Raw genomic sequence first — 22,424 nt, forward strand, 5'->3', positions numbered from 1 at the left:
GGTTAAAGTCAAAGTCCTAGACCAAGAAAATGATTAATTTAAACATGGAAGATAAAAACTAAACTCACAGTCACATTTAGAAGGCGCTTTTCAATTTTAGTGCTAACTTCAAAAAAGAATTAACCACCAGGGAGATGCATACTTACCTGGTAAGGAAACTAAGTGGCCATGGGCGGTTTTATTCCAAAGATACAACCTCCTCACCTAATTAGGCCAGTCATTAGGCTGAGGGACCAAATTATCAAATGTGCTTTGAGTAAGCTTTTTAAATACCCTTTGGTGAAGACTCACGAGCTCAGTGGAAACCTTAAGGTGGGAGTAAAAGGAACACGCTGTTTACAGCCCTGCAGGTGAGTAGGCCGGGTCTTCTCTTCCACAGCTACTCAGTACCATCCCCGTCAGTGGGACTGGGTTGCTGGGACAGGTTCTTTGAGCCTTCTTTTTTGCATATTACACAGTGCACTGGCTTGCCTTACAATCTAAAGGTTCACATATGGGGGATTGTGTTTTACACTGCTTCCTGAAACTTGGTGCAAAAGAACTTCAAACTAATGAAGGTACCACTTCAGGAGGAATGGTTTTTGTTTGACTTCTACCATATGTTGCCTAGAATTAGAAAAACTAAAATACCTTTTTCTGAACATTTGTGCTCTCCCAACCAGCTGGAAAAGTAACCCTTCCACTTCAAAGATAAAACCTCAGATAGGGATATATTATATGTTTAGGAAGGGGAAGCCCTCCCAGCCTGATTTTAAAAAGGCCTGAGTTAATGTTTGGAACATAAAAGGGGTGGTAAAAAAGAACAGGGTATATAGTTTGCCTTGAAAAGGAGACATTGATGAATAATCAAACACAAAGGTTTTGGACATTACAGTAGAATTTTCAGAACTTGCTGGTAATAATTTGCTTTCACACACACAAGATACGAAATGTTTTTAAAAAGTGATACCAAATGTCCTTTACACTATACAGACCCATTTGCCACTTGAAATGACAAGAAAGAATCCTTTCCCTTAATCTTTTCAATCCCATGCAAACCATAATTAGGTACAAGGCACCAAATTTTATGAATTGTATAAAATTAGTTCACAAAGCTTTATCAGTATGTAAAACAAACTCCCATTTCTCCCTCCCTGCCCACCCATATCCCACCCCACCCCCTACACACCCAACCAAGTTTTCATTCTGTACTACTGTCAACCTCTCACGTTTATGCTGGGACCTGGCTAGGGCTGTGCCCCACTGCCTGCCAACCCACCTCATTAGTTCTTACACTTGGATGGAACTAATCATAGCTAGAGTGGAAAACTCATACAATCGTTGACTCTAGAAACCTTGACGTTAAAAATAAACTCTGCTATTGAGTCCATAGGACACATTAACACTTCTATAGTTTCCAATTTTATTCATGACATTTTAAGAGACATCTGGAAATTCTTTACACTGCGGCACTGTCCCCATCAGCCTGAGAGGGACTGGATCAAAGCAGGCAAGAGGTCTGCCATCTTGAATAAGAGCTTCAGTTCCTAGCCATTGAGGGCATTCCTAATTTTTTTTTTTTTTTTTACACTAGCATGAATGCTTATCTCTGAGGCAACCACAAGTATGAGGGTCAAGCTAGATTGAGGTAAAATTTTGAGGGCCAGGGTGCATTCATCTTGGCTGGCTACAGCAGAAAGTAAACACACCAGCCAACTACAAAGGGTTCCTAGAACAGGGCTGTAACTACTTATCTGGGAGAGAAGCAGGCCCATAAGGTTCAGTTAGGAGATCTTGGATTTGATTTGGCAGCATCTAGTCAACTTCCACCTGGTTCTTATTTTCTTCTTTACAATGTTTTGACTTAAAGTAAGATGCAACTAAGAAATTCATCTACTTCCAGTATGTAAATAAATTAAAGGCAAAGGGACATTTCCCTCACAACAGCCATTGGCTTATGCAGCAGGAAACTATTTTCTTTAATAAAAATCTCCATAAATACTAACTTATCAACAGCATCTACTGCTGCTGCCTCTGGGTACCTGAGGTGTCTGACTGCAGGGGCACCGTCAAGTGTGTGCAGCTCTCTGAGGACTCTGGTATTGGTTTCTGTTCCAACTCACTTTAAATGATTTTATTAATTTGAAGCACTTACCCTATTAATACAAAGTCCTTAGTCTGCTTAATTCTTAATTTTTGGTATAAAACTTTTTAGAAGTTAAATTTGAAGATGTTTTAATTTTCCATGAGATGTTTATTTTTCTTATTTCCCCCCTGGATATCCTGAGGGATTTAGTAGATGCTGTATAGTACTTCTCCATTTGTCAGTTCTTTCTCTAGAATAATAAATAGAGCATTCAGTGAAAGATGAGGCACAATTTATATTTTCCTTCCCTTTTTACTCTTTTTTTTTTTTAAAGTCAGTGCGCATTTCTCTTGTCACAAAAGGTCATCACCAATGATGCCAACTTAAAAATGTGGATCTAGAGACTATAGCCTCATATCAGAGTCTCTGGCTGTGACACTTTAAAACAGTGTCCAGGTGAGGGTAAGCCCGGGCCAAGCTTGTACAAAGAAGCCTGCAGTAGACAATATAAACCAAATAGCATAAAAAATGCCATACGCTATCGCTTCCAAATAAAAGCTAAATATTACAGAAACCTCACAGTGTTGGAAAAAGCAAGTTTAATTTAAAGTATAGTCACTCCCTTTCCTTATCACGGTGAGCCATTTTCTGTCTGATTTCCTCCAAATCTCAGTGCTGTCTGGCAGGTCCTGTGGGAGAATTCATCTCAAAAGAGGTCAACAGCAAATGCTATACAGATCTGCTTGGGAAATGTGGTCCTTCAACATTGCTAAAGCTACTATGCCCCTCATTCTTTAGTCTCTCGTTTCCCAACTTCCCACCCCTCCCTAAACTTCCTTCACATCTACTCCCCTCAGGTAACAGCTGTACTGAACTGAATGTTAATATGACATACTCAGGCAAAAGACAAGCATTCCGAGTGACAGGCTGAGGCGGCCGTGGCACTCCCACAGTGAGAGCTATGGTCTGCAATCACTTTTACTAGTCAGTCGCAGTGAAGGACCGAGGAGGGAACTTCAGTGGTGCCCGACAGGGCAGAAGGCTTCCATCTGGGCAATTTCATGCCACTTAGAAACTGACCCAGTTTAAAAAAGAAAGATGTATCTTACTAGCAGTAGAGTGAAGGACAGGGCACTTGCTTTTTTTCTCTGATGGACTGAGGGTGGGTGGGTAAAGAAACAGTAGAGATTAGCAGATTTTGGAGGAAACCGGCCAGGGCAGTCAGCAATAAACTGTTCAGACATACAGGAGGAAGAGTCCTAAGCCTTCGAAAAGCAAAAGCTCCCACACCTTGTGAACAGGAACTAAGCTGCAGGTTAAGAAAAGCTGCATGTTGCACCAAGGTGAGAATGGGGGACAGGCATTTCGATAAGCCCTGGACCACTGGCTCCCCTACTCCCACCCTCTGAGTTCTGAGAAAGCCTCAGAAACCTGACCTAAAAAGACCAATTTAAACCAAACTACGTGCTTGCCCTAGACCCAAACCAGGAGTTTGCTACAGAACTGGGTATCCAGGAGTGCGCTTAGGCTCAGCGTACCACAAAGAGCATGTCATGTACCAGTTTTTTGCTTCCCCATGTGAACTGCTCCTTTAGAATGAAGGGATGTTTGTGCCATCTCAGAAGATGTGGAATGATTAAATGACAGCAGCAGCCAGGTAGACTATGACACGTGAAAAACCTCCCATTTTGCATGGAGAAATTTGCTCCATGCACCTCCTTCCACTCTTCAACTGCTATCTCCTAAAAAAGGAAGTCTCTAAATTTTCAACCCTTGAGGACTACTTCTGCAGGAAAAAAGCCTGACTTCCACCTCCCGCCTTGGAACCAATCCTGTCCAGCAAACTGCCAGCCTAGGGCCCCTCCTTGCTTTCCAGTGCTCTGCCGAAGGCTGCTCACGTCAGGAGGCTCTTCCGGTGCTGCAAGGGGTCCTGATTAGCAGGGGAATCACATAATAGGAAGAAAACACAGCTGGATATGACCAACTCACGCCCTCTTTCCTCCACCCAGATCCCTCTATATTCAGAAGCAACTGCTGAAAGAGTCTTCATAGAAGTTACTCCTTTTGATTTGCTTTAACAAAGGAGGGAATTTTCTAAACCCATTTAAAAGAAAGTGACTACAGATTTTGTGATAGCACACCAGTCACCTGGCACCTTCTGCTCTAGACCCAGTGAGGCAAACCTAGTAATCTGTTCCTGTAGTAAACCTTATTTCCTGTAAGAGGAAAGATGTACCAATACCAAGAGTTTAAAAGCAAGTCAGTCCTTGATAATGTGCCTCCCATTCAGGGGAAGGTCCGTGGTCTGCCCTCATCGTTGTTGCTGGAATGCACCTGAGTTTGGAGTTGGGTTTCTGAGATTCTTGCATTGCCCTGAACTGTTCTTTGAGTGTAAAAAAGGATGTAGGCTTGAGTTTTGCACACTTCCTCGACACTGCATACATTCAGCTTTGAGTCATTGCAGTGGACCCAAAAACCTAGGAAACCAAATGAAAGAGAGAATATGACTACCCAACTTAAATTTCAATCAGCAGGCAAATGAGGAGATGAAAAAAGGGACAGAGAAATTCTGAATAGATCCAACCTTTGATTGGTGGTGGTGGAGGAAGAGATAAGTAAATGAAACCAACAGACTTCCCTGAAACCATTGGTTTTAGCCCCACAAGCCCCACCACAATACTGCTTACAGTATTGATTAATTTTTGTCCTCATTTCATTCAGGCTTTTTCACTGCCCATTAGGGTCTTCTACAAAGATAGACTGGGGGCTAAGAGATGCGAAGAGAAGGGGGAGGAGAGGGGAAATGTACACAGATATAGGTATGGAAGGAAAGGAAAACTTAGAAGGAATAGTTATTTTTCACAGGCTCACTCTGATAGCCACCCCAAGGGCTGAAGGGTTCAAGATGGGTAATTAAAAACACATCCACAACCCACCTGCCTTAGCGCAGTAGCTGGGAGGCTCTGCTCTGGGGGACAAGGACTGAAAGAAAGCTCCTTGCAGAGGGCCCTTGGATCCTCACACCTCCCATGTTAAGGGAGGTAATCAGGACATAGTATTGTAAGTGCTCAGAAAGTGTCCTCAGCTTTACTATGGGCTGATACTAGTGAGACTCATACAGTATGAATATGACCACAAAGTAGCTAGTTCATACTGTTTATGCAAAACCAAGAAGGAAACAGGTCTGCAGCAGAAGTATTAACAGCTATAACGTCTAGCATTAATTGACCATTATGTGCTAGGTACCATGCTCAGCACCTTTACATGTTAGTTCCCGTCAATTCTTAGAAGAGTTATATGTTGTCACTTAGTGATATATTCAAAATTTGAATCCATCTTTCAAAATTCTTTCCACTGGATTTTAATGTATGTAATATCCCCCTACAGATTAAATAAAAGGAGAGGAATGAAATGTGGACAAACCAACCCTTTTTGGTGTCCCCCATCCCACAGAGTAAAGCGCACGCACCTCCCTCTGTGTTGTAGCAATAGGCTGTGTAGTGTCCTGAGCCAAACCCTTTCCCGTGATGCATGACCACTGCGGAGAGATCATAGGCAAAGTTCTCTTTGTCAAGAGAGGAGAGCATGTCCCTGCAGCAGTAAGGTTCCATGGTTAATACCTGGTCAAAGACGACATGGACCCCAATCTTCTCTCGGTGATTACGGCCAGACCACCTGGAACATGGATATAAACTTCTTACCAGTAAGAAATGGCATGTGTGATCATTGGCAGAGGTAGGTAAAACAGAATTGGAGAAAACTTAACCTAGATTTGGTTTTCACAGCAAGGCAGGGGTACTCAGTGTTCACATATATTTCCTGTGCACATTCAGATGTTCTCTGAAAATAGAAATCCCTAAACAAGCAATCCAGGAAATACTCTGTAGTTTACTTCCTACCCTTCTTTTCACAGATTATCTCATACTTTATTCTGAAGATGGCTCTATATAAGCCCAAGTGAGGCTATTAAACCTTCAAGCACAGACACCCACTGCAGCCTAGCTCATTTAATAGGGCCATGAGAGCAGAAGCCCTGTCCTGGCCCCCAACATCCACGTGCCTCACCCGGCAGGAACCATACACTCCATGGAAAGCCTAAGGACTCCAGGGAGCAGGCTTCTCCCCCCAACACCAAAGAAGACATTTGCCCTCACCAAAGCCTTTGAAGTAGCTATTGTCATAGCTCACAGCCACCTGGGATGCCCCAGAGCAAGCTCACCTGAATCTTTTAAGGTGCAGCCGGAGGACCTGAGGTAGTCTGTAGATCATTAACTGCTTTCTAGCTTCACTCAGAACAAGGGGTTTTGGATTGGATTTTCGTCGTTTGCCTAGATGGTTTGGGAAGGTATAAGACATGGATCATGAGGAGACTCATTCTTTTCGAGCCGTGCAGACAGTGACTTGCCACTCAATTTGCATTCCCCTAGTTTCTCAGTACTTCAACCTCAGTTTTATTTGGGCAGCAATGTGATCCTCTCTAAGACTGCATTTCCCAGCCTCACACGCCCACGTGGTATGGCCATGGAAGTTCTGGCTGAGATGAAAGAAATGACTGCATGGCACTCTGGGGATGGGTGCTTAAAGAAGGCTGATACAGTTGTAAGGTGCATCCTTTGTCCTTCCCACCGTTTGAAAGGAATCTCAGTTTCCTTTCCTGTGAAATGGGGGATAATGCATGTATTTCAGATTTAGGGAAAAGGTAAGAGGACACAGGGGGTTTCCCAGGTGGTTCAGTGCTAAACAATCCGCCTGCCAAAGCAGGAGATGCAGATTCGATCCCTGGGTTGGGAAGATACCCTGGAAGAGGAAATGGCAACCCACTCCAGTATTTCTGGCTGGGAAATCCCATGGGCAGAGGAGCCTGGTGGGCTACAGTCCATAGGGGTCACAAAGAGTCAGATACGACTTAGCATTTGAGCATGCACGCATGCAAGAGGCACAGGATTGCCACAGGACAGCGTATTTAAAGAGATTTTTTCCCCATATGACTTGCTTGTGGCCTATACAAATATTTATAAAATAAACTTCACTGGTTTTATATTTTTATGCCATACTTATTTTCTGCAACATGTTTCTTGGAAACAGCACCGCTAGACATGCAGAACAAGGCTGACAATTGGCTAAATACACCCCATTCAAACCAAAATCAATGCTCAGGACTCCAATTTTGTTTCTAAAGATACTGACTTGTGAGTGAAATGCATTTCTAAATTACAGTAAGGAAATAAAAATGAGGTTCTCTTAATTTCCATCACAAGCCTTCTCTATAACCATTTACTGATGACTGCTCTTATATTAATTCAATCAGTGAAGGGATAGGAATATAAAATTCATGGCCCACTGTGGTGTCTGCTAATTGTCTCTGAGCTGTTGATATCATGATCTCAGTGTCTGAGGAGCTTGGCATCTGATTTGAAGTCCTGTCTGTACCACTTGTGAAAAGTAGCAAATCACAGGCAGATGACGTACGATGGAGCTTTCTCTGACAATAGGTTGTGGAGCTATTGCTTCTCATGATAGACTGCAGCAACTAGATTGCAGCTTTTACTAGGGCTGGCAGTCGTGATATGTGAGGGCATGAGCAGAAAGAGAATTCAAAGAGGGGTCTGGCCTTATTTTACATTCCTGTTCACCAGCAGATTTTTGAAAATTACTACAGCTCTCTGCCTGGGAATCCTGGCAGTGACTGCTGCTCTCAGCAGAGGGAGTATGTGAGCTAAAATGAAGACAAGATAGAATCTGGCTTTGTTTCCCTAAAATGAAATTCACAAAGAAAAATCACTGATTCCGTTGAGATTGATCAGTTCTGTCTCCCATTTGATTAAGCTGGCTACACAGAGAGGTGGAAGACTGATAGTTTCAAAACTTTCACAAGCAACAGATCAGTGCATCTCATCCCTTCACTATAGCTTTCCTTCCTTGCTATTTGAACCTGTCTACAGAAATACTGATAAATGGGCACATCTGGCAACCAGAAAAACAATCCTTTCTTGCAAAAATAAATAAAAGTGTTTCTTGCCTAATCTATCAGGTCTGAGAATGATAGACTTAAGGCTGTTAACATCTTTCTGTTCCCTATAAGTATAAAGCTTCATGAATCACTATTTTAAAAAGAAAAAAATACATACTGTTCTAGTAAGACAATTTAAATCACTGCCTTTATATTATCTCTATGTAACAGGATAGGTGAGTTTATGCTTAACCAAGTACAGCATTTCACATTTTGTTTTAAAATGGCAAAATGGTATCAGGTGTGACTTTTCATTTTTGACTTGATTCTTCAGAGAGAACAGGCTTCCCACAATTCACTACTTTAAAAAACCATATGCAAAAATATTAAAGGGCTACCATGAAATTGTTGTTCCCAAACCAAAACTTGTAGTCTGAACTATAATATGGCTGCACATTGTTCTCAGATCTCTGCACAATCCATTCATCTTAGTTTCCAAATCTCTACATGCCAAAACCCCCAAACATCAGCTTCAAAGTATTTGCTCTGCATTTCCTGTGTACATGTTGGGTTAGCAAAAGCATTGTTAGTGTCGCAAGACACAGGGTTGGGGGATGCATAAGGTGCTCTCAGAACCATATGGAAAAAATTCCACTTTACAGTTAAAGCCATGATAGAGAAATACTTCCTTCTGACCCTTCTGAGATGTGAACCTTTCAGGCATGTGAAAATAATGATGAAGCTGCCATGGAGCAATGTACCATATGACTTCTTCTCTTGGTTTCATTGTACTCTTAGCATCACTTTTGACAGACTTTAATTCAGGATAGAAGTACACTTTTCTGATACACAGTCCTCAAATAGGCTATGCCACCTGAATTTAGACTAAATAAGAACCATCAAACTCTATTCATGAATTTAAGCAGGACCCCCATAACCTATAAAGCTAAATACTCACATTCTTGGAGTCCCCATTTCAAGGTCCATACTTCCAAATGCCTCCCAAGATAACAACTAACTTCAATCAGAGCAGGAGTCCAAGGAGGTCCAACTCTTAGGTTTGGTTTTATTTTTTTAATACATAATGTCCATATGCTTTTTCTCAGGAAAATAGGAGGGAAAAAATCTTTAAAAGATGCTTTAGAACCACTCAATATTACAGTGTTATTTTTGACTAAAGGGGCAAATGAAATACCTTAAACTGATATTCTAGTTACCCACACCCTCCCCGCAGCACTCACTGTTACACTGGTCACAAGCGTAGATTCTGCCTTCCAGGGCCTCTGTCTCTGTGAACTTGGCCAGCATCTCAGTGAGCAGGCACTCTGTCTGATTCAAAGGGACAAACCCCTTTTCTATGCAGTGATAGCGTTCAGGGAACTCCAGGGACAGATCCCAAAAGGGCTCGATGGTATTGGATTTGTAATTGCATGATACACAAGTGACCTAGGATGAAAAGATTAGTTTATAGGTTATGTAACTTCCATGCTTCCCACATTCATTTTTGCTAGCACAGAACGACCAAAACTAAGTGTATAGTTTTCAAAAAAATATTTGGTATTTAAATGATAAACATAACTTTTAAGAGAATTAGAGCATATTACTTCTGGTATGTATCTCTATGGAACTGGAAAACCACACAGCACAGTGTTACCTACTCCCCTTTCTCTCTTCTCTCCCATTCAGTGCCACAGTATTACAGATAGAAGTTATCATGGAGTCACCAAGGCATCAGTCTGAGATGGAGAATTTGCAGATTCCTGTCTGCTTCTCTCATCCTCATACTCTTATCCTCCTCTAGACTCTGCTCCTTCCATCCAATCCAGCTTGCCTCTCTTTTTGCCTTTGTTTCTAGCAGCATCCCTACACTGATGCCTGTGCTCCAAGAGCCTCGAAGTAACTTGTGATTTGACCTCCTCCCCCACTATAACCTTTCCAGATGCACCTTTCTTCCTACAGACTCTCAGGGAGGTAGAGGAAGTGCCGAGAAATACTCCTTTTTCACGTGCTGAAAAACAAAAGCTGAAATAAACTTTTCTTCCAATTCTACTCATCATTCTTTTAAAACCCTAACCACCTCAGTAGCGTAGTATAGAGGTTTTACCTGATTCTCTCAAGTTGCGCACTTTTTCAACTCTATCAGTTCTTTCTGAATGTTCTCACAAAGCCTTACCTGAGTCTTCCCTCATATCCTTACATGGGCTAAGTAAACTAAAGGTAGTGGGGAACCGGAGGGAGGGTTGCTTAGGCCTTTGGCATCTTCCTAGCCACCTCCCTCCCTTGTATGTGAAGAAACGCTTTAGAAGGAATGATGCTCTTTCAAACAACGATGGAACCAAGATTATAGGCAAACTCTTCAATTTCCTAAAGCTGATCAAATGGGATGGGATGCCAGCAATGGGTACTTAACTGTAACAGTGAGAATATTACATTACTGTATCATCATTATAGGTTAAAAGACACTTCCTGAAAGTGAAATGATTTGGCAAGTTAAACTAAAAATCTGCCTGGAAAGACAGGAGGCAAGTTCACTTACGAAGCCCTCACAAAGTACTGTGAAAGGTACCGCTAACGTACCCTCGTTAGGCCAACAACTTGGGGAAGGCACTCACGGGAAGCCTAATACTATACCAGCCCTGCTCCAGCGTGGTGGGCAGTCAGGGCTGCGCCGAGCACACACCTACCTGGCTAAGTAGCTGCCCGTGAAATATGGTGTTCACCACCTTTAAGACCTGTTTGGTGAGCTTCCTCTGGGAGAAGGGGATGAGGATCCGGCGCGTCGTGCCCTCGGACTCGAGTTCCTGCTGCACTTTGTGCAAAAGCTCGCAGAGAAACTCCTGCGCGTCCTGCTGGTCGTAGCCGCGGAAGGCGGGGATCAGGCTCCACACCGAGTGAAGCATGGCGAAGGGCGACACCAGCGCCCACTTCCCCGACCACATGACGCGGAAGAGGGTGTGCAGTTCGTGGCAGAGGGAGATGTGCTTCGAGCTAGGCTCCTTGTTCTGAATGAGTTCTAGGCTCCTGCTGAGGGAGTTCCCACCGTTTAAGCAGAGGCCCTCGCGCTCGCAGGCCTCGGCCCCGTCGCTCCGGGGCGACGACAGCTCGGTGGCCGAGCTGCCGGCCGGCCTGCCTGAGAGCGGGGCCTTGCCGTTGGCGGCCCTGGGGAACAGCTGCTCTGTCTTGGACGGGTCGAGGTTCAGAAAGCACTCGCGGAACTTGCGCAGGTGGCTGAGGACCTGCAGGATGGAGTTCATGTAGCAGGTGTTGCCCAGGTTGCGCAGGCCCGTGACGCCGGGCGCCATGGCGGGCGCGCGGCGCGGCGGGGGGCGGGGCCCGGCGGGCGCGCGCGCGGCGGGCACGCGCGGCGCGGCGGCGCGGGGCGCGTGCAGCAGCAGGCGCGCGCTTTTGCGCGGAGGGGCGCTGGCCAGCTCCTCCAGCAGCCGTCGCTTCACCTCGCGCCGCCGCTGCCGCGCCGCCTCCTTCTTGCGCTCCAGCGCCTCTTCCCGCCGCCGCTGCTCCAGCTTGGCCTGGCCCCGCGAGGTCTTCTCGAACCAGAGCCGCAGCGTCCTGGCCAGCAGGCGCTGGCGCCGGTACCACAGAGCCGTGAGCATCTGCGGCTGTCCCTGAGGAGCGCGCTGCGGCGGGACGGCGTCCTCACCCGCCGCCATGGACCGCAGCGTCCGCCCGCGCCTCAGCGGCGGGTCCTGCGTCTGGCCCCTGACCGCCAGGAGGGAGCTTCTCAGCAGCTTCAGGTCCCCCTCCGGGTTGTCGTTGAGCACGTAGTCCTTGCACAGGTAGCAGAACACGTAGAGATCCCGGACCTCCATGGCTAGCGGGTGTCCGGTCTCTTCGAAGTGTTTGAGGGCGTGATCTTCGATGTAGCGGCCGCAGGCCACGTGCGAGCACTTGAGACAAGCCCACACCGACTCGGTGGTGGCGCACTCCCGGCAGTACCACTTCTGTGGGTTCAGGATGGAGTGGTCCTGGGCGAGCCGCAACCGCCCTACATGTTTACATCTATCCATGTCTTAGGGAAGGCTCCACTCTTTCAACCTGGCACAATAAGGGCCCCCAAAGAGACAGAGAGAGAAAAAAAAAACTTTCAGCAAAATATTTTTACAGAGAAAGGCTTGCAACCGGCATTTTCCACTCAGTATTCATTAGTTTTCAATTCAAAATTGGTTCCTTTGGAAGGAAGTTTTATAAAAGGAAAAAGCAATTTCGGCATAGACCGGGAATTACAGAAAGACAGTTAAATGCCTTAAAAAAAAAAAGAATCATAAAATACTAAACGACAGATTTTACCACTAATGTGTAACTTTACATTTTCTAAGGCTGTTTTAGTTCTTGAGTATCAGCTAATTTTTACGGAAGGCTGATTTAGAAATGTCATTACCCTCATTTCACGTTGCACCCAAATGGCCACTAGGGGAAAGAAGCCCGTATTCTGAGCCATCTCTGAATTGATGATGTCCTGGAAGTGAAAGCCTCTCTGACTCATCGTGACAAGGTCCTGGCTGTATGCAAAAAGGGACAGGGCAGAGGAAAGGCGAGGAGAGACAGAGAGAGCTCACAAACCAGTGACACCGGGACCTCATCACAAACCAGGAGAGATGAAGACATTCAAATACAAAGGCAATCTTAGGTCAATTTCACTGTATTTCAAAGTAGAGATAACAAAATATGGTTAAAAAAAGACAGCAAGAGAAATGGTAAGAAAGACAAAGTCTTTTGCAGTACAACGTAATTTTATTTTCTTGTGTCCAAAGATCCTGGCTAAGTAGGTAGACCGAGCCTCAATCTAACATTTTATTTGTCTTCTGTGGTCTACAAGTTTGTGCCTCATTTCATATGCTAAAATCTTAACCCCCCTCCCCCAGATGATGGTATTAGGAGGTGAGGCCTTTGGAAGATGCTTAAGTCATGAATGGGTTGACCCTCATGGGATGAGCCTTCAAGAATGGGATTAGTGCTTCTAAAAAGAGCTCCCTCACTCCTTCCTCCATGTGAGAACACAAGTAAAAAGCCAGCCATATGTCTGTGAACCAATTAGTCTTTACCAGATATGGAATCTGGTGCCATGATCTTGGACTTCCCAGCCTCCAGAACTGTTATGTATAAGCCACCCAGTCTATGGCATTTTTGTTACAGTAAGTCTGAGGGACTAAGCCAAAGTGTCTGTTTGTAAAGAACATTTACATCTTGTAAAAAGGATGGGAAAACATTTACCTTCCTTACTGAAAGAATAAGTAACTAGAGAACTAGACAAATCTGACTTGGTGGTATAGTGGTACTGGTTATTACAGTATTTAACCAAACTATGAGACCAAAAAAAAAAAAAAGAGCAAACCTTCCAGATAATGTATGCAAAAATGCTTTTTATTTTTAAAACAGTGGTAACTCACTAAGCATTTTTTTTTTTTGGTCTTTCTAACATTGCTTCTTCAATATTGTTCATCGGAGAAGCCTATTAGCAATTTCTATTAGCCTATTAGCCTTATTAGCAATTTCTTCAAGGGAAGAGGCCATTTTAAAAGAAAACCTTTTCCTCTTTGGAAAGCTGACCTCCCCGCAATACCAGCATTTGCTGCTGCTGCTGCTGCTAAGTCGCTTCAGTCGTGTCCAACTCTGTGCGACCCCATAGACAGCAGCTCACCAGGCTCCGCCGTCCCTAGGATTCTCCAGGCAAGAATACTGGAATGGGTTGCCATTTCCTTCTCCAGTGCATGAAAGGGAAAAGTGAAAGTGAAGTTGCTCAGTCGTGTCCGACTCCCAGCGACCCCATGGACCGCAGCCTACCAGGCTCCTCCGTCCATGGTATTTTCCAGGCAAGAGTACTGGAGTGGGGTGCCATTGCCTTCTCCGTAAGGGAGTTCCTCTTATAAAGTGGACTTCCTTCACCTCATTTCTTGTCCACTCTCATTTCTGGGAGCAAATATAGTTCTATCACGATGGGGTCACCCAAGAGAAGTTCTAAATCCAAAGCACTCTAAGTAGTTCCTTCAGTTGGTTTTCCTTTCTGGCTTGGCCCTATTGCTAAAACTCAACAAATATACCACAGGACCACCAGAGACCCTTCTCATTTTTAAACTGCCCATTCCAGCCCATTCCTATACAAGAAATCCTTAAATCATCATACAAAGGAAACTAACCTAGATTATCTTCCATCAAATCAGATCAATTTAGTTTCTACTATATTATTTTTCTAACTATTGACTTGTTGCTAAGTGCCCTTTAAGTCGTGTCTGTGGATGTGTTTCTCCATATAACTAGATATAACCTCCTTCAGAGAGGAGATCAAGTGTTGTATTTCTTTTTTCCTTTAACCTTTATAATTTCAAGACTTGTGAGTGTGCTCACCTCTTTACTGGTCAAAGGTATTCTGTCAGAATTACTTCTCCACATAGCCCAGAACAGTACTGAAATAACCATTTCTATTCACTTTTTGTAGGGCATAGTCAAATTAACAAAGACATATTAGAAAGATAAGATGGTCAATAAATGAATTTTCTTTTTGCTACTTATTACCAATCAAGAGGTTAAGTTGGATACACATACTTACAACAAATTACTGGGGACACAAAAGAAAGTCAGTAATAAAAGAATGAAAAGGGGAAGTCAGAAGATTGGTAATTCCCAAGTTTGTCATTAACTTGATATTTTTCAAAATGTAGTCGCTGAACCACCTACCAGCAACAAAATTCCTTAGGATACTTGTCATATGTACAGATTTCTGGTGATGACCCCAAACTTGATGGTTTGGGGGAGGAGTCTAAAATCTCCATTTTTCACAAGCTCTACAGGTGATTCATTTTTACATTAAAACCTTAGAATGTAATCCAGGAAATTATATAGAGATGAAGAACACCTCATAGACATCAGAAAGAATTTTATTTCCCAAGATCTTTCACTTAGACAAACGCTGTCCAATAGAACTTTCTGCGATGATGGAAACATTCTTTATCTGCATTGCCCAATACTGTACTACTGTCACATGTGTCTCCTGAGCACCTGAAATGTGGCCAGTGAGACACAGGGGCTTACTTTTATTTTAATTAATTTTAATTTAAATAGCCACAAGTGACTAGTGGCAGCAGTATTAGGTAGCAAAGATTTAAATACACCAGGACATACTATCTTTAGTTCACTTGGCTTTTCTTTTTGTTTTCTTCCCTCCAGAAGATTCAGTACTCACTGAATCATGTCTGAATAGCCTCTTCTTATAACTCAAAACCTGACAAATCCCCACTTTAGCCAAGAGGAACCTTGATGTGTCTTTAGAAATTTAATTGCTACTGAGATCTTATCACATGAAACACAGCACAGCTTCAAATTCTATAAAAAGAGAGTATATCTGTGAATAGGAATATAGCAACACAACACCCAGAACACTGGTACCTTATAAAATCAGCTTCTGTCTAGAAAAACAAAAAACAAAACAAAACATGTTGGAACAACAACAAAACAAAATAGAAAAACACTAAAAAACCATTCCACACCCTCTGCATGGAATGCTGTCAAATGGAAAGGGCACTCTGGAAATTCTTTCTTCCGATTTCATTTTCTGATCCATAAATCTGCTGAGCACGCACATCCTTTCCTGCACAGCCTTTTTCCCGTTACAAATCTGTCGTAGCGATTCACTAACCTGCCATATGGCAGAGTAAATCCATTCAGGAAGACACGAGGCTACTCCGCACCTCACTACACCGATTTAACCTAGGCAGACTAGCTTCTCTAGAGGAAAGACATATCTGAGGCATGAAATGGAAATCACTCAAAAGTGATGCAAAAGCCAATGCACAATAGAGAATAAAGAACACAATCTTGGGTATACTCAGTTCAAGAAATTTTGGTTGTATTTTCTTTGTATATTATAAACATTTATTTAATTTGTTGCAGTTTGAAGTAAAAAAAAATTCCAAAATGTATGCTCAACAATAATCATTAAAATGTTTGCAGCGTACAAAAAACAAACAAAAAAAAACACCCAAAGGAAGACCATGAGCTTCACTCACCCCTCATACAACTTCTGACCACTTTAGGAACAAGGCCTCATACTCATAGGCACAAAGAAGAAATCTCTTTTACATTTTTCTGACATGTACCCCTTTTCCTTCATAATCACTGAAGGTCATAAAAGTCCTGACATTTCCAATTAAAAAATATATCATCCAGTGTGCAGGCACCCAGTTTCCCAGTGAAACTGGGAATTAACAAGATGTGCCTTAATAGTTCTCCATCATTAAGTAGATCAGTAACTGTAAATAAATGTCCAGGACACCTTGGATTGATCTGCATATAGGAAAGGCAAACCTGACAAAATACTGGCTTTTGCTTCTTCAGGTACTATAGCTTTATATTTAAAAATCTGAATCAGCTCGAGCTAAAAACCGTAATTAATATTAAAAGGATTCTACTATAGTTAATGTCACCAAACAGTAAAAGAAGCTAATGAAATCTATTCAGTGTGAGCCTTTTGTTCTGATGAGAAACTTCTAGATTTTTTTAAAAGGTCCCCGTTTGAGAGAGATGACTGAACATTCCAAAATCTTTCAACAATTTATAGCTTGAAAATATGATTTGTCTTTTAATTGGAACATTCCAGTTCTCAATTAGCAGATTTTCTTAGCCAATCTGAAATGGATAACAGCATCTCATCACCAGAAATAAAATTTCTGGGGAGAAAATCAACAAAAATAAAATAGGAAAAATTTGAAAGAATCCACTTTAGGGAGATTTCCATTTCTTCTTTCTCATCGTTTTGATTTCTTCTCAGTTCTTAACTATGGATAGTGGAAAAATCCTGCCTGGTCTTGGTGAGACCAAGTGGCATAAATTCCAGCTTCAGAGAGAGTAGACACTATGGTAACATGCTGACAGCCTTCATTTACATAAAAGAATACTAATTACGTGGTATCATCAACATCTGCGATTCTGCTCACTGCCATATGCGACAGTGCAGGGTATTTTAACCCTTCAATTTACTACACATACCCTACATGACATGTCCCACAAAACCCGCAAAGGATGCTTGAAGACACAGTGTACATGTTTTTACAAATAACTAGTGTTAAAAATGAATTTTATTTTCAGCTAACGGTTTATTTCTGAGAGATACTGGAAAATGTAATTTAATATCAATATACAATTAAGAAAAAGATTTTTTTTAAAACAAAGTAGACATCACATTAAGATACAGTTAATAGGACTTCCCTGATGGTCTAGTGGTTAAGATTCCATGCTTCCAGTGTAGGGGGCGTGGGTTTGATTCCTGGTCAGGGAACTAAGATCCCATATACTGTGTGGTACAGCCAAAAAATAAAAATAAATAAAATAACTCAGATACAGTTAATAACCCAAAAGGGAAGAATGCTACATTTTAGAGTATTATATGGGGCTTTAAAAGGTTGTATTTTAAGTACAATGAAACTAGCCTTTTGAATTTGTGAATTATGGCTAAAATATAAATAAAACAAAGAAATAGATACAAAATAACAAAAACAAAAACTAGGGACGAAGACTGAGAAGGGTGAGGTTAGCCTCTGGCTAAGTGCAGTGTTGGCTTGAGACTCAACATTAAAAAATCTAACATCGTGGTATGCAGTCCCATCACTTCATAGCAAATAGATGGGAAAAAAGTACAAGCAGTGACAGATTTTATTTTCTTGGGCTCCAAAATCATTGTGGACGGTGACTGTAGCAGGAAATTAAAAGACGTTTGCTCCTTGGAAGAAAAACTATAACAAACCTAGTGAAGTGAAGTCGCTCAGTCGTGTCTGACTCTTTGTGACCCCATGGACTGTAGCCTACCAGGCTCCTCTGTCCATAGGATTTCCCAGGCAAGAATACTGGAGTGGGTTGCCATTTCCTTCTCCAGGAGATCTTCCCAACCCAGGGATTGAACCTGGGTCTCCGGCATTGTAGGCAGACGCTTTACTGTCTGAGCCACCAGGGAAGTCCTAGATAGGGTATTAAAAAGCAGAGACATCACTTTGCCAACAAAGGTCCCTACAGTCAAAGCTGTGGTTTTTCCAGTAGTCATATTCAGATGTGAGAGTTGGACCATAAAGAAGGCTGAGAGCTAAGAGCTGATGCTTTTGAATTGTGGTGCTGGAGAAGATTCTTGAGAGTCCCTTGGACTGCAAGGAGATCAAACCGGTCAACCCTAAAGGAATTCAACCCTGAATACTCATTGGAAGGATTGTCGCTGAAGCTCCAATACTTTGGCCACTTGATGTGAAGAGCTGACTCACTGGAAGAGACAAAGGCAAAAGGAGAAAGGGGCAGCAGAGGATGAGATGGTTAGATAGCATCACTAACTCAGTGGACATGGATTTGATCAAAGTCCAGAAGATACTGGAGGACAGAGGAGCCTGGCGTGCTGCAGTCCATGGGGTCACAAAGAGTTGGATACGAGTTAGTGACTGAACACCCGGGTGCAGTGTGGAGACTGGCGGGGCGCTGGGGGAATGATGGCTAAAGGGGTGGAGAGTCCTCACAGCTGCTGCACTTTCCCTTGTCCCCTCTATTACCATTCTTCCTGAATGTGGGTGCTGGTGGGTGGCTGGATGAGAGAGAACCTGTAGGTCAGAGCATCCCTCAGAGACTCCCCCAGAGGCTGAATTCTCTGAGATGGGTTTGGAAGCTATAAGTCAAAGTGTTCTTGAGCTCTTAGACCTGAGAGTAGACCAGCCACTTGAGCAGTGGCTCTTGGCCACAGGTGATGGTATGCGGTGTGCTGAGTGTGTCGGAGGCTTGCAAGGTGGGCCATCACTCATCAGTAACCGAGTGCTGATGTTCAAGAATGAGTCTATCTAATTACGGGTTACAGCAGATTCAAGGTTATGTCCACGTGATGATGTCTCACTTGCATTAGGATCTGCTCTCTTTGATGATAAAGGAGGAGAGTTCATCTAGAGAGCCAGCTAGCATACAAGCCTGACTTGCCACAGCGCTGGGAGATGACAGAGACAGAACCTCCAGCACTGTACAGATGCTCCGCTCTGTGCCAAGTACCAACTGATCTACCTGTATGAACAGCCAGCACTGGGTGAAGCCCTCTGTACCTTCAGTCTCTGCTCTTCTGTTCGCCTCCTTCCTCTCCAGGTTCAAACGTGCCCAAGTCTCTCCTGTCTAAAAGACACACAGGCCCAAGTCTGCCCTGCTTCTGGACTCTCCTTGATGCTATTTTTAGGCTCTTTCTCCTTCTGCCTGCTTTATTTCTGTCAAGAGGAATGTGCAGCTTCATGTTTCTCACAACTCACTCCTTCACACCTTTATTTCATAGAAACTATTTTCTCAAAGGCCTTTGCAGTTTCCTCAGAGCTGAGTCCATTGGCTTTTTCTCAGTCCCCATCCACATGTATTTTGCCCCTGACACTGAACACACACTCACTTCTGCATTTTAGGTGACTGCTCTCTTCTGGGTTTCTTCCTGCGTCTGTAAATACACCTTTTTTGTTTTCATATGTGTCTCTTTTCCTTGAAATGTGAACTCTCTTTAAGTTTCTGTCCTCAGCTGTCTTCTTGGTGATTTCATCTGTTCCCGGAACATCAAGCATCATTTCTATTAATTAATGTATTTTAAGCTCACACTTTAGAAAAAGCCATTTTATTGAGATATAGTTGACATACTGTAAAATTCACTCATTTAAAGCACACAACTCAATAATTTTTAGCACATTCACAGAACCCCACAAATACTCTTGCGTATAACATCTGTCCATTTCCTTGTAGAGGCTTGGTCTTGAGTTGCATCTTTACATTGATACCCACATTATGGTACACTACTGTTAATGCTATTTGCAGGATGAAGCTTCTGAACATTTGGTAGCAGGGATAATCATACACTGAGCTATACACACTGTTTCATCCAAGTCTCTTGATGATCAGGACATATAAGATGACAGACAGGGGGTTAAGGAGATGCCATCTGTGGAACAAAGCTAAGTAGCTGCCCTTGAAGGGATCTGTTTTTTTGATTCATTAACCTAATACTCTTGCCAAAGAAATGTGTGCCTAGAACTGAACCCAGGAGGATAGTAGACTGGGCACAAGGAAGACTGTTCATACCAAATTCAGACAAATTCTGAACACAGTGGGAGCACACCCATGCACACCCACACACAGAAATGTATCTGTGACTCTGTGGGAAGTGGCACACAAGAGAGGAGGATAACTAAACTGGCTGTAAGGACTGAACACGTCTGCTTCCTGGCTTGGTAGTTTATGCTGCTTCCAGATCAAACCTGATGATGCTTTCAGTTTGATCTGCCTGACAAGCTAGTGTTCAAGCAAGGTCCAAACTTAAGGCTTCCTCTTCTGCTCCATGTGCTGTGAGTCTCAGTTGTGTCCAACTCTTTACAACCTTATGGACTGTAGCCTGCCAGGTTCCTCTGTCTACGGGATTCTCTAGACACAGTGGGTTGCCATGCCTTTATCCGGGGTATCTTTCCAACCCAGGGGTTGAACCCTAGTTTCTTGCATTGCAGGTGGATTCTTTACCGCTGAGCCACCGGGGAAGCCCTTCTACTCCATAGTCACATGGAAAAAGTCTATTGCTACTGCTGAAAGAATGAATTTACCCTTTAAATATCTGACCACCAGGAATTATGGTTTGTTCCTACAGTGTGCCTCCAAAGCACTATGTTCTCTACAGCAGCTGGGCAGTCATCAAAAATGTATACATATGTCAGACTTTCTGAACTGTGCCCTTTAAATACATGCAGTTTATTGTACCTAAATTACATCTCAATACATTTGTTACAAATTGCATAGACACCCATGCAGAGACACACATGTGTGCACATACCTCTAATGAAATAATAGATCTAGCCAGTAGCTATGTCAACTACTAGGTGAAAGCTGACAGGAAACTTTACAATGGATAAATAAGGCTGACAGCACCTGACTCCACTGACCGATTTTACATTGAAAATAGGACAACCAGACATTATATGCTTTCCTGATAGAATGCAATAAGAGGTTCACAGGAATATCACCTATTACCGTACTCTTGCTAAAATAACTGAACCTGAGTCTACCAAAGCCTTTGGATTGGCACCATATCATAAGCAATGTGTGACAGGAACATGCTGTAAGGCTGCAGTTAGCCAAAGCACCAAGTCAGAGTGTGGCAAATGCTACAGGGTCAATGGTCTGGAGTCTTTAACAAATAGACAACATGAGGAAAAAAGTGGGTGGGTAGATCTGCTACAGGTTACAAGAAACCTAGAAACATATCAACCAAATGCAATGTGTGGTTCTTCTTTAGAGCCTAATTTATAAAAATGTATTTTTGAGAAAACTGGGGGAAATGTTTAAAATACTGTTTGTCTCTAGCTGTACCACTCTATTTTTTTTTTTAAAACAATTTCGTTGAAGTAGAATTGACATACAATGAACTGCACATATTTAAAAGGTACAACTTGATAAATTTTGACATATGGTGTGTACTTGTGAAATCACCACAACTAAAATAATGAACGTGTCCATCACCCCCAGAAGTTTCACGCCCGTTTGCAGTCCTTTCCCCCAGCTGCCCTCCCCTAAACCCTAAGTCCAAAATTGGAGAAATTTAAATATAGACTAAGTACTAGATAATACTAAGTAATTATTAGTTTGATGTGACAATGGCATGATGGCTGTATTTTTTCAGTCTTTATATGTTAGAGACATCTCTGAAGTATTTATAGGTGAAATATGATGATGTATGGAATTTGCTTTAAAATACTCTAGAGGGAAAATGTGGCAGGAAGATAAATGAAACACAATTGTCAAAATGTTCATAATTGTTGAAGCTGATTGATGGGGACATGGAGTTCATTATAACTAGTCCTTTTATTTTGGTGTATGCCTGAAAATCAGGGGCTTGTCACAACACCTTTCATGGAGGAGACCACTGAGCTGAGCACGTAATTTTAAGCCATCAAACATTTGTTGAGCCTTCTCAATCCTATAATATCCACACTTGAAAAACTGGAGATGTCCCAGTGTAAGAGAACTGAGGAGTGGTAAACTTTGCCTTTGGAGTGGCTGTCATGTCCCATGTAAAGGTGATAGGTAGGGTCTATACTGGAGAAGGCACTGGCAACCCACTCCTGCATTCTTGCCTGGAAAATCCATTGACGGAGGAGCCTGGTAGGCTGCAGTCCATGGGGTCGCTAAGAGTAGGACACGACTGACCGACTTCATTTTCACTTTTCACTTTCATGCACTGGAGAAGGAAATGGCAACCCACTCCAGTGTTCTTGCCTGGAGAATCCCAGGGACGGGGGAGCCTGGTGGGCTGCCGTCTATGGGGTCGCACAGAGTTGGACACGACTGAAGCGACTTAGCAGCAGCATGCCTGAAAAGTTCCATGAAAAAAAAATTTAAAGACAAAAAAGCAAACAATATACTCGCTGA

The 22,424-nt window shown here is 42.9% G+C and overlaps 2 protein-coding genes across 3 annotated transcripts in view; both read right to left on the reverse strand.

Moving 5' to 3' along the window:
* Positions 1-2,647: 2,647 nt before the first annotated feature.
* USP49 (ubiquitin specific peptidase 49) lies at positions 2,648-12,040 on the reverse strand. Its single transcript, XM_081518641.1, has 5 exons — positions 10,700-12,040; positions 9,257-9,461; positions 6,285-6,393; positions 5,535-5,740; positions 2,648-4,542 (listed from the first exon to the last, which is right to left on the reverse strand). The coding sequence occupies exons 1-5, from the start codon at positions 12,038-12,040 to the stop codon at positions 4,352-4,354; spliced, it is 2,052 nt and encodes a 683-aa protein (XP_081374767.1). The 3' UTR covers positions 2,648-4,351.
* Positions 12,041-19,613: 7,573 nt separating this feature from the next.
* The window catches only part of MED20 (mediator complex subunit 20), a 62,649-nt gene continuing 59,838 nt past the window's right edge, over positions 19,614-22,424 (reverse strand). For both annotated transcript variants that reach the window (XR_014061825.1, XM_081518667.1), the window contains one exon: positions 19,614-22,365. The gene's annotated coding sequence lies outside the window, so the exon portion shown is untranslated. The remainder of the gene's footprint in view (positions 22,366-22,424) is intronic.

Source organism: Giraffa tippelskirchi, chromosome 8 (assembly GCF_054371585.1).
Source record: "Giraffa tippelskirchi isolate mGirTip1 chromosome 8, T2T-mGirTip1v1.2.pri, whole genome shotgun sequence".
In the NCBI taxonomy this organism is placed as follows: Eukaryota; Metazoa; Chordata; class Mammalia; order Artiodactyla; family Giraffidae; genus Giraffa; species Giraffa tippelskirchi.